Genomic DNA, 13,045 nt, shown 5'->3' with positions numbered 1-13,045 from the left:
TAACACTGGTTGTCAAGTGCAATTTTAGGCCTTTTCTGGTCATTAGTTCTATTCATATTGACTGCCATGTCAAGCAAAACTACCCAAGCGCTGGTTGATAGTTCCAGAACTTTGCAGGTTCCGATGGCAAACAAAATGGTTGCTATGGAGGCTGTTTACAGTGGATATCAAGTTTCTAAGTTGCATGGCTGGGCAGATGACAGTGGATCTGTAAAAGTAGTAGTGCATTGCTAGGTAACGACGTAAACGATGGCTCTTATTAGGAATGTGGCCATGTGTATGTTGTCTAGCATATCATGGGCAGGATAGACTAGCAATGGGAATATCCAAACCACCCCATTTTATAATCATATTTAACATGACAGACTGTAAACATCACATGAAACAATAATATTGACCGATCAGAACAACAAGATCAAGGGCTACCACTATCTCTTCAGGAAAAATACATTATATTTGTCACATGTGTCACAAGTGTAGACTAACACTGAAATGCTTATTTACGGGCTCTTACCAACAGTGCAGAGAGAAAGAAAATAGAAATTGTAGAAAAATAATAATACCACAAGGAATAAATACACAATGCGTGACGATAACTTGGCTATATACATGGGGTACCAGTACCGAGTCGATGTGGAGGGGTACGAGATAATTGAGGAAGAGATATTGTACTGCAATGTGGAGGGAGCTAGCGTGCAAGCATTTCCCTGCACCTTTATACTTGCTGTAATAGTGTACAGTGCATTCGGAAAGTATTCAGACCACTTGACTTTTTCCACATTTTGTTACGTTACAGCCTTATTCTAAAATGTATTACATTGTTTTTTCCTTATCAATCTACACACAATACCCCATAATGACAAAGCAAAAACTATTTTTTAGAACTGTTTACAAATGTATTCAAAATAAAAAACTGAAATACCTAATTTACATAAGTATTCAGACCCTTTACTCAGTACTTTGTTGAAGCACCTTTGGCAGCGATTACAGCGTCGAGTCTTCTTGGGTATGACGCTACAAGCTTGTCACACCTGTATTTGGGGAGTTTCTCCCATTCTTCTCTGCAAGTCCTCTCAAGGTTAGATGGGGAGCGTTGCTGCCCATCCAACCAGCCTACATACAGCAGCTGCCTATCAGAAGAACCAACCCCCCATACCCTCTATCTGTTTCAGGAAACTAGTCTTGATACCTGAATGTGTATCATTGTCATTGAGAGTCAGGTCTGATGCTATCATTCATCCCAAGGGCCCTCCACAGCTGATAAATGGCTGATTACTGAGTGTATAATAGGTGTAATGAACAGAGAGCCTGTACTTTGCCACTCTATCTCTCTCAATATGTTCTTTAGGAGAGCTTTTTGCCACACGACTCCTAAACGACTCTTAAAGTATCCCAATGCTCCTCGTTTAATCAAGCCCTCAGCTGGTAAATGACTTTTCAATAGGCACCATGAAATGATCTCCTGAGCCAAGAGACTTGGCTCGGCGCAGAGCCGGCCCTGCCAGCGACACACTGCCACTATTATCCTGCTATGATGCACCGGGCAGGGATAGTTAAAGTGAATAGGAAATAGTGTTGCATTGAAAAGGACCCATTAAGCCATAATGATGCGAGTCCACAGCACCTGGAGTCAGCCGCTGCAAAATAATGACAGAGGCCCTGTCGATAGCACAGCCACACCCACTTGCTCTAGAGCAGCCAACCCAAGGCAAGGCTAATATCCAAGTCAACAGGTTTTGCTCGATAACTTCCTAATTTGAGGAATGAGGCAGCAGCCAGTGAGGTTGAGGAGGAGAGAGGGAGATATGGGTAATAGAGCAGGTACATTAACCCCATAAACTTGGTGTCAAGAGCATTGCAGGGTGGGAGACAGGCAGGCAGGGGGAGTTTAGTGAGGATGCACCACACCACACACTCTGGCCGGCAGCCTCCCAGAGAGAGTGACAGTGAAGGGGATTACCCAGACATCCCTCTCAGGAGGCCACTGCTGACAGGTCACTGCCATGTGTGTGCTCCCTAATATTACAGGACATACTGTGCAGCAGGCAAACTACCAATAACACTGGCTGCTGAGAGAGAAACAGCCCATCAGTCGTTTCAAATAGAAACGCCTCGAAAATGTCTTAGAAGTTAAATGCCCACAGACAATAACATTGGAGATACAGATTTGAGGTGTTTTATAAATAATGTCATAGTTGCAAAGAAATGTTTTCTTTGTGTGCCTACACTATAATTGCACTGTATTAGTAAGGACAAGTCTTATTGTGAAGTGAGGCTTTGGGCAGAAGATACTGCCAGGCCATTGTGGTGTTTTTTTAAATTTTTATCTCTAATTGGCCTTCACCCACATACTCCACAGAAGAAGATTTTTCATCCAATAATCAGAGCAATATTTTCTTCTTAAAATGAAAAGTCCTTCAATAATAGGAGCTTCCCAGAAGTAGCCTACAGAAGAGTGGAATTTCAGGCCTAAAATAACAAAGCTTGGCCTTCTATGGATTGTTCGTGAGGGCTAAAGCAATGCAATTACATTTCAAACAAAGAAGATTAAGGTAACTCTCTGGGTGCGTCAGGATGAAGTGATTAAATAATTTGTCCATCTTTTCATCCAACATGAAATGGTGACTCCTCTCTTGCCATTTCTGGACGAGCCCATTTAAAGGTACCTGAAATACTTCAACTTGTGATTGAATAGGTCCCCACACACAGTCAGAGGTGCTGACAACAGAGCCGATGGATTGTTGATTGAGCAATGGCAGCCATTGACCACATCTTCTTTCTTCTCTCTCTCTCTCTCTCTCTCTCTCTCTCTCTCTCTCTCTCTCTCTCTCTCTCTCTCTCTCTCTCTCTCCTCCCTCCCTAACAGACAATGAGCAGTCGCTTTTTCCCCCATGAAGTCATCCTCACAGATGCTGTCCTCAGTCTGGACGAGGACTCCGTCTTGTCGACTAATGAGGTAGGAGGATTACTTAATATTCCCTCTCTGTCTCCCTATTCTACCTGGGGCTTTAATGTTCAAAGACCAGAATCAATCAACCCTCATCTAGCAATGTTTATGTAGTGTATTGCCCCTCCACACTTTATTGTGAGAACTTGAAAATACCTGTGAGGGGAGTCTACCTGGTATTAGAAGCAGAATTTTATAGTACCCAAAACCATTCTCTGATTTAATTTGATCATGGGAAAAAGAACCAGGCAGGTTTAAACGGAGAGCTGGCCAGGTTGAACAGAGTCCCAAGTCTGTGTGTGAAAATAAGCCAACAATTAACATTGTATGATCAGCTACAGCATTTCCTTTCTCTTTTATCTGACATTGACATCCACAACGGCACCAACTGGTGAGATTTAGCCGCAACTGAAGAAGTGACAGAACTTCCAGACAGTTTCTTGAAAGTATTCCCTCTCCCAGGGGTGTGGAGATGTACACCAACTGACTTCCTTCATCTTCAAAGCAACTCCATGTTTTGTTTGTAGTCTGTTGTTATGCAGAGTGCCGTGTTGCTGCCCTTGTTGTAATGCTATGCTCTGTTTCTGTGCCTGCATTTTGGTCCTGTTAATTCTAATTTCTGCTATTCAATTAGTCTCTGTATAATATTTGCACATTGCAGAATCAGCAAAGCGCTAAAGCTCTTTTTAATTGCTCGTTCCCATTAATGTTACTCCGTTAGAGAATGGCCTAATGGAGCAACTCAAAGTTGGGTATTTCAAAATAACTGCTCTGGTCTAACGTTTAAACGGGCACTGAGGCCCAGTCCGCACTCTACAGAGAAAGTCACTGGTATCGTGAGCTACTGTAGAAGAAATCAGTCAAGACAGAGGGAGGTGAAGCAAGGTGACAGGTTATATTACTAGATCAAGTGTGTGGTCCAGGTGGATGCCCACACTTCACACTAATCATTCACAGTAGAGAGAAATCTATCCTCTCTAACTAGTACATCTCTCAGCCTGTTGAACCACAGGGATGTCTTGCCTCATCTGATAAATTCCACCCCTGTGTTTCTCCATTAAACAGTATCAGTGAAATGGTCTGGTACCTGTCTCCAAGTGTCTCTTCCCCTGTGTATGTTACATTACAGGATCATATTGATGAGGTCATTTCAACACCCCTTGTCCATAAGAGACACTTGGGGGGGGGGACCCCATTGGAGTTAATTTGTCAAGCATAGCGTAATAACTAATTCACTTCTCATAGTCGGTACGGATTGATTGCCCCTCTAAAGGGAAAAAAAGTATTTAAGATTCCTGTTAAGTCTTGTTATTGCGTCACTGACTGGAAACTCTGCCAAATATCTCAAATGAGGGCCTTTTCCTCCCGATGTTTTCGTTATCTGGATGTAGTTAGCGAAAGGATCTTCCCATGCTGTGAAATGCAAATTCGGTGACCATGGTGCCAATTCAAAAAACATGTATTCACCATCTGTCCTGGAATGAGAAACTAATGAATGCCCAAGTTGTTTCAAGCAATCAGAAGGTTTGTGAAACCTATTACCTCTCCGGCATGCTAGTCTCTGCAAAGATCATTAGACTGTCAAACCATGAAGTCACAGTTTGATTAAGCTTCATGTCTTGGAAAAGGAAGTGGCTCATTTTGCTGGCAGTTGTAAAATAAATAAAAAATATCACTAAATGAACCAAAGCAGCAGTTGCCTCTGTGTGAAGATTATGTTCCCTCTTTTTTAATCAAAAGTTTAAAACGTGTGGAGAATTATTTTGGCTGAGCCCTTGGAAATGTTGACGTTGTTTGTGTCTGACACAATGTACAAGTTGTATTTGGAGTGGTTTATCTTGTTCCAAATATTAAACTTGTTAAATTATGCTCATTAGGAAATCCATTGTTTTCGGCATCAAATTAGAGTCTTGGTGGTTGAGTCACTATAGTTGTTTTCTGCATCTGCTGCTCTCTATTCTAAGCACATGTTGTATTACTTCGGTGTGAATCAATAACATTTCTGCTGTAAATCAAAGTAGGAAAAGATTCTGCTTTGAGAAACTTCAAAACTGACCAACATGTCAGTGTAATGATTGTTCCACATGTATTTGCCTCATTCCTTTTTGACACATGGTGGACAGACAGACAGACAGACACAGTAGGCTATGTTTCTCTCTTTGGTCTAATTCACCCCATCCATTACCACCATTAACATTTTGACATTTACATTTGAGTCATTTAGCTCTTAGCAGAGCGACTTCAAATGTGTGCATTCATCTTACGATAACTGGGTGAGACAACCACAAATCACAGTCGTAGCAAGTACATTTTCTCTCAATAAAGTAGTTATCAGCAAAGTCATTGCTAGTAGGAAAAGCTAGCATTAAGTTAGAGCTACAACAAGACTTTAATTAAGATGTTTCATGCAGGTGAAATGTAAAAGGTTTATAGCCAATATTCACCTTTCAGACCACAGCTATCCAAATGTGAGTAAAGGCCCAATCCTTAGTGTATTCTGAGTCTCTGTGTGTAAGAGACATGCAATGTATTATTCATCTATTTTATATTTTATTAATTGCAGCAAATCAATTTCACCTCTGCATTGCAAGAGGATCCACTTACATTTTATAGTGGTACAAGATTAAAGAACTAATGTTACAAAAGTTTTATGAGGATATTTCAGGGGGGAAAAAGGAGAGCCTCTGTCGGAAATTCCAAAACCAGTCACAGCAAATCCCTCATCTGCTTAATAATCTGTCTCAATAATTGCCCTTTAAACATTGAAAGCATTTTAATTGAAACGAACTGAAATGTGAGCAAGTATAGCACTTTTAATGGGACTTTTCATATTACAATAACTACATGGAACAGTGACTGGACATAATTCATAATTGCATTGTTTCAACTCATTAATCACATGATTAAGCTTTAAGAGAGAATGCGGTGTGGAATATGAATGTTCCTATCAGGACACTGTCTGGCTGCCCATGAGAAAGCAGGGCACAGATAACCGTAAAACAGTCAGCTTGTCAAATGTTCTCCAGGGATCCAGTGGAATATCATATCAAGGGTAGATATGACTGCATGGAACATGCACAAGGACACGATCTTGGTCATTTAACAAGATCTATCAATGTCTGAAATTGACTTTACTTTCAGTTCATATCAGAGAAGTCATACTACTGTATACGCTAGAAACCAAATGCTGAGTCTGTCTTTCCTATACGCCTATACTTTTATCTCATTTAATAACATATCACATCAAATGGCACAGGTAAATGATATGCCAGTAGAGATTTGTGATGGATCTGTTTGTAGACTTCTCAGAACCCATATTCAGAAACCATCTTATGTATTATTACATGGGATCAATGTATGTTGCCCTTGGAAAGGCTTTCTGCATGCATACGGTAGCATTCTCCCTCTGCGCCTGTCATTTTTCTTCCTCCCTATTTCCAATCCATAATTAACTAAGACACATTATGAATGGGCCAAATCACAGTCTGTCACAAATGATGCGAGGCACAATCAGGGCATTATAGGAGCGTAATTCCTGAAGGCAAATTATTTGCATCATATCATAAATCCTGTGCTGAGGTAATGGCTAACACAGCGATTAATCAAAGGCTACATTAAGAGAGATGTTTCCAACCTTTTCCTCAGATTTGTAGTCTCATTCCTTCATAATTATGCGCACACATCATGACAGAAGCTGAGAGATGTTTGGTTGTTTTAAGGGACTATCCATTTTTTAGGCTCTGCTCTCTGTAGCATTTTGGAAATGAATGTCTCACTGTGCCAACAGCAAGGTAGAGTCAGCGTGTGCATTATACTATGTGGTGTTCTTCACATTCTCTTGACCTGAGTGACTGCTGGGTACCTGAGAAGAACAATTTTGGAATTCAATCTACTCTTTTGCTACATTGTACTGCAGTTGATATTGCTCATCTAATGCATAAGTAAATCTGTCTTTAAGGGATTTTCTAAGATGTTTTCCTTTCCTCTGAACCGCAGGTTGACTTTGCCTTCATTGTCTGGCACAGTTTCCCAGACAGAATTGTGGGGTACCCAGCACGCAGCCATTACTGGGATGGCAGCAAATCAAGATGGGGCTACACCTCCAAGTGGACTAATGAGTACTCCATGGTGCTCACAGGGGCTGCATTCTATCACAGGTACAGTCACTTCCCCTGCCTGCTCTCTATGAGGGGTGTAGGGGCCATGATATTAGCTCAGGGAGGGGATGCAGATGGCAGGGAGAAAAACTGTCCAAGCGGTAAGACATAATTTACTTTGAGCACATGCGAGGTGACTATAAAAAGCCCTAAGACATATTGGGGCCTGTTAACATCCTCCCACGGTATAGCAGCAACTCTGTGAGTTCTTTCTCCTGCACTTGTCACTTACTCTTATCACGGATGGGTGTGATCAGGTTTGTATTGTTCTGTACCAGCAGACAAGTTGCCACAGACAGACTGCAATACTGGTTCACATATTAGGTTTTATTCAGGAGTAGTCTACTTCCTTCAGTACAGTAAGTGCCATTTAGAAAACTCATCTGACTTCCTCACACCGCTGACATTTGTTGTATATAAGCTTTAATAGAAAAGGAAATAAAGTATTATGTTTTTTCCTTCCTTTTTCCGTGAAAGATTTGATTGTGAAATGCAATGCATCATCAAAATGAATACAAAGTATTAAGCCATGCAGCAAATTGAATTGGGAAGTCTTTTCCTCTCATGAGAGATTTGAAGTCATGTCTTTCCGGGCAGTTGCAGATAAACAGCTCTCCTAGTAATTTTTCATTGTTCTATTGTGTGGTTTCAAAATGCCTCTATTATTCAGGACTCAAGGCTCTCAACGGGCTGTCTACTGAGGCATTGTGCTAATAATCAAGTGACAAGTGTTTCTACCAGATATTCACCAGTAGAAAGTGTAGAATAATTCTATCAGATCAGCCCAATTAACAAATCAGTGTCATTAATTAGATTGCTACTTTTCCTATCCAAAAGTGTCAACATGAACAAAGCTGAATATAATAGTCAGATCAGAAAAAGGACAACGTTGACAAGATCATTGATAACAACATCACATAGATCAATAGCTTCGCAGAGAGGGAGAGGCCCGGCCTGGGCTCACAGTTAGTCTCAAAGGGCCTTGTTCTCATCTTTCCTGCATGGATGAGACAGACAAACGGTGCTGACGGCAGACCTTGGCTGTGACACCTCACCTTCACTAGGCTGACAGTGATGTACCGCTCGGCTCGGCAGTTGGGCAAGGCACTGATGCCGCAGAGGCCAAGAGCCCAGTGGGGCTCCGGAGGAGGAGTAGGAGAGGGGGGAAAAATAAAACAGGAAGTCGTCTTCTTGGGGGAGATGAGGTATGAGTCTGAAGCCTCTGGATCTAAACAGAGTGACCCCCTAACTTAACTGAAGCCCATGTGTCACCACAGACAAGAAGTGATCCTATGTCAGCCATACAGCCAGGGCCCCCAACTTAATAAACATATGGGAAATGAGACATGACACAATCAGGGTTGCAAGAAAGAGAGGGGAGAAGTAACTTACTCTGAGAAATTGGGTGTTGTCAGGCAGGTGGATGAGGTCACTGGGGAGGGTGGTTCTTATGAGGGCTGGCTGGGGGGGTTAACTCCCCTCATTCTGCCAGATGGATCCACCAGACAGATTACCACCCATATTCTGTGACTCAGTGAATAGAAAACGACAACGGCACTATCCAGAGAAATGGTGAACATTTAGGAAATGGCGCTGAAAATAGAATTAAGGACATTTGATTTCCTTTTAGGCACTGCTGTTTCCATTTGCAATATTGTGCATTAATATTATACTATGCAGTATGTCTATAGCTAGTTTTCCATCCAATTGATGACAGATTTTCATGCGAATATTCTAAAATCCGCATAAAAACAATATGCGCATTTTCCCACCAAAGATGTTTCCATCAAATTGATTTGTTGTGGATAAAAGACTGTGCGAGATTTAAATTCCCAAATACCAAATAAGAAATACAAGTAAAAAGGGTGTATGAGTTGATATACAGTATAAAATGACACAAGATTCAAGACTTCTTGCTTTTCAGCAAAAATTATTGTACAGAATTCTTGCCGCCAACAAAGTGTTGAATATTTGGGGCATACAACCATCGCAGCTCTGCAGATTTTGTTGCGAGGATACAGAATCAATAGACCATTTGTTCTGGTATTGCCCTCAGGAAGCCTGTTTCTGGTCTCAGTTTCAGGAATGGCTGAAAAAGCAGAACATTAATATAAAATTGACAATAGAAATAGCATTGTTGGGAGATTTGGAGAGACCTGGTCAGTCAATTACTAATATACTAATAATCTTAGTAAAAGTATTTATCTTCAACTCGCAATCTGTGGTTTTTATATTCGATTAGATAGATTCTAGTTGTTTATCAAACATCACAGCATAGTTGAAAGATATATGGCTGGTAGAAATCCGAAGGGGGTGGCCAGCAGAGATAGGTGGGATGGGCTGAGGGAAGATGAGGGTTAAGATGTGGAACTGGTGTCACGCGCTGACCGTAGAGAGCTTTTTATGTCTCTATTTTGGTTTGGTCAGGGTGTGATTTGGGTGGGCATTCTATGTTCCGTTTTCTATGATTTGTATTTCTGTGTGTTTGGCCGGGTGTGGTTCTCAATCAGAGGCAGCTGTCTATCGTTGTCTCTGATTGAGAACCATACTTAGGTTGCCTTTTCCCACCTGTATTTGTGGGTAGTTGTTTTCTGTTTTGTGTCTGCACCAGACAGAACTGTTTTCGTGTTGTTCTATTTTTGGTTATTTAGTCTCAGTGTTCAGTTTTAATTCAAAAAGCATGAACACTTTCCACGCTGCACTTTGGTCCACACCTTCTTCAACAGACGACCGTTACAACTGGAGACAAGTGGGAGTGAACTTTCTGGGCGGAGAGATAGAATAACGGTCAAAGATAAAAGTCAAAATAAACAAAACAAAAAAGAAGGTTAATTGACACTAAAAATGAACGATGTTACATCCAATGCCTGTTTGCCTGAAGCTGATGCCACGCAATCGCTTGTACGCATCCATACACACGGACACATACACACATGTAAATAGTGCCACACATGCACTCAATCGTATTCAGTTGGCCTTGCTGATTAGATTATTGTTGTTCTTCATTTTTTTTTTTTGCATTGTTGTTTTCTGTTTTCTTTTGTTTTTCTCTTTTTTCTATTTTGTTCTTTTTGTTGGTTGTTGGCGCATTAGGTGGGTGGTGGTTGTGGTTGGGTTGAAGGGGGACCGTGGCTTAGGGGGGGGGGGTGGGATGGGGGGGGTCTTGGATGGTTGAGGGCCAGCTCTCGAGGGGAACTGTGGGGGGGGATCTTGGATAGTTGGTGACCTGGCGGTTGGGAGCTTGGGCCGGTGGCCGAGAGGTTGCTGGTTCCGGTCCCAGTTTCGAATGGGTGGAGGATCTGTCCTTGTTGCCCTTGGGCGGGGCATTTGACCCTGGTTGCCCTTGGGCGGGGCATTTGACCCTGGTTGCTCTTGTGGGTTACTCTGGATGGGAGTGTCACACTGGTAACAATGATTCGGGAGACAGGCGCAGGAATGCGTAATATTTTTTTTTATTACGCCCCAAGTTATGGCGTGCTGTGTAATAAATACACACGCGCACAATGATTAACACACGGGACGAGACCCCTAATCATCTGCGCAATCCACAAGGGCACAAAAGCCCAAAAGCACAGCACAGGTACTCACACGCACCAACAGACATTGGAACAATAATGGACAGCCCAATGGAAACCAAAGGGCGCATATATACAAATACTAATCAGTGGGAATAGGGGACAGGTGTGCGTGATGAAAGTTCCGGAGAGATCCGTGACAGGGAGTGTCTGCTGGATAACTGAATGTAATGTAATGTTGAGCGGCTTCACGGCAGGTAGATTGTATGTTTTTAAAATTCAATAAAAAAAGTTAATGGGTTTCCATTTTCAACTCTACTGATGGTATTCTCACAAAATGATTTGCGTTATATAGCGAGTATGCCCACTCTGGTATTGACACATGCTCTCGAGACAACAGCTGGCAGATACAATGCGGGTATAGCCTACATGAAGAGGTTATTATGGACAAAAGAGCTAGATTATTTTTATTGGTCAAACGGCAGTCAAGCATCGATGATCATGTCACCAGAATAAAACCATCTATATTTATTGAAAGGAGCATCAAGCTCATAACCTTGTGAAGTTCATCATAACTTATTTAATCTGTAATCTTTAATCTGAGTCGTAGTGGGAGGACCACACAACATGTTATCGCATGACTCCAAGTTTACTTCAATATGGCGATTATTATATAGATATTTGCGCATAAAAGCGGTTCCACTGACATTTCTTGCATCGTTTATTTTACCAACACAAAAAGATCCCACCTTGTCTAACGTATTTCGTTTTGTCGACCTTTGGAAAGTTTACGACACATTTTCTGTTTCCATAAAGCCTGTCATTACATTTTTTTTTAAATTCATGGATCCATCTCGCTTCCTCTCTGTGTTCCTAGGTATTATCACTACCTGTACACTCACTACTTGCCAACCAGCCTTCTCACCATGGTGGACCAGATGGCCAACTGTGAGGACATCCTCATGAACTTCCTGGTTTCTGCTGTCACTAAGCTCCCACCTATTAAAGTCACCCAGAAGAAGCAGTACAAGGAAACCATGATGCAGCAGGTACAGTATGTTTCTTTGGTAACTGTATGTGTGTGTGGTGCCGTCCGTCAAACCGTCCGTCAAACCATGTTTGCCCAGCATATATCATTCACCAACAGCCACTTTCAATGGAAGCCACAAGCTCATATCCGGTATCCAGTGCTTGGGACAGGGCACAATCTCAAGTTGTCTGAAATGGGCCTATAATTGCAGCCATGAGAAGGGAGGGACTGCAGGATTGCAGATCTGTTCACTCAGGAGCATCCAGAGAGAGGAGGAGGGAGGAGGTTGCAGCATGCTGACAGTCTCCCTCTGTGATTCCCCGTTTCGGTGTGTGTGTGGGCTGGGCCGGGGCCGGCCCACGGCAGGTCTGATTAATGGCCCAGCTTCAGGCAGCACGATGACTCGGCATTATTGACCATATGATCGTCTTAATTGTGTAGGCAGCAGCGTACCAGTGCTGGATTTACTCCCATCTCTTTCCATACCTAGTATCTTCAGGCCCTTTCCCTTTCCAGGACAATTTTTCCACTGCAGTCAGGGCTGTAAGATTTGTTGCCCTGCACAAGATCACACAGGAAAGTTTGTTGGGAACATGGGAAGTTTGTTGGAGATTATGGAGATTTTGGCCAACACTTTATCAGTTGAATGGGAGTTAAAAGGCAGAAAAATACAACCTTTCTTAGATGTAGTTTGTTTTGTGTGTATGTATAGAGTAGATATGAGCTGTTTTCTTAATGCCCTGGGATAAATTCCATGCAGCAACCTATTATTTCCAGGCCATCTTTGGAGGGGAAATTGTTTGCTTCAGGCAACACAGCTCTAATGTACCATCCTCCTCCCAATATATGTTTCTGCTTTTACACTGAAGCAGTCAGTGAGTCTTGTGGTTGGCGTGCTGAACTGACATATTTCCTCTGTCTGTACACAGGGTTCTAAGACGTCCCGGTGGGCCGACCCGGACCACTTTTCCCAGAGACAGACCTGTATGAACTCATTCAGCGGCTGGTTTGGGTTCATGCCTCTGCTGCACTCCCAGATGAGACTGGACCCTGTGCTGTTCAAGGACCAGGTCTCCATCCTGAGGAAGAAGTACAGGGACATTGAGAGGCTGTGAACCCAACCCCCCCCCCCCACCCACCCACCCACCCACACACACACACACACACACACACACACACACACACACACACACACACACACACACACACACACACACACACACACACACACACACACACACACACACACACACACACACACACACACACACACACACACACACACGAGACTTGAGTGGTGTGGGTTTGGGACAAATCTCCCTCCCAGATGCAAGTGAAAAGAACTGCCTTTTTGTAACCAGCCTGTTCAGTCCGTCAGATTGTCCGAACGATACGT

The 13,045-nt window shown here is 42.6% G+C and overlaps 1 protein-coding gene across 1 annotated transcript in view; it reads left to right on the top strand.

The window, feature by feature from the left end:
• The window catches only part of LOC139556310 (exostosin-1-like), a 311,555-nt gene extending 298,788 nt beyond the window's left edge, over positions 1-12,767 (top strand). The window contains exons 9-12 of the mRNA XM_071370129.1: positions 2,867-2,956; positions 6,944-7,104; positions 11,497-11,668; positions 12,579-12,767. Coding sequence (XP_071226230.1) covers positions 2,867-2,956; positions 6,944-7,104; positions 11,497-11,668; positions 12,579-12,764 — 609 coding nt within the window. The 3' untranslated portion in view covers positions 12,765-12,767. The remainder of the gene's footprint in view (positions 1-2,866; positions 2,957-6,943; positions 7,105-11,496; positions 11,669-12,578) is intronic.
• The last annotated feature ends 278 nt before the right edge of the window (positions 12,768-13,045 follow it).

Source organism: Salvelinus alpinus, chromosome 27 (genome assembly GCF_045679555.1).
Source record: "Salvelinus alpinus chromosome 27, SLU_Salpinus.1, whole genome shotgun sequence".
Taxonomy (NCBI): Eukaryota; Metazoa; Chordata; class Actinopteri; order Salmoniformes; family Salmonidae; genus Salvelinus; species Salvelinus alpinus.
This window is presented reverse-complemented; position numbering and strand designations above follow the sequence as displayed.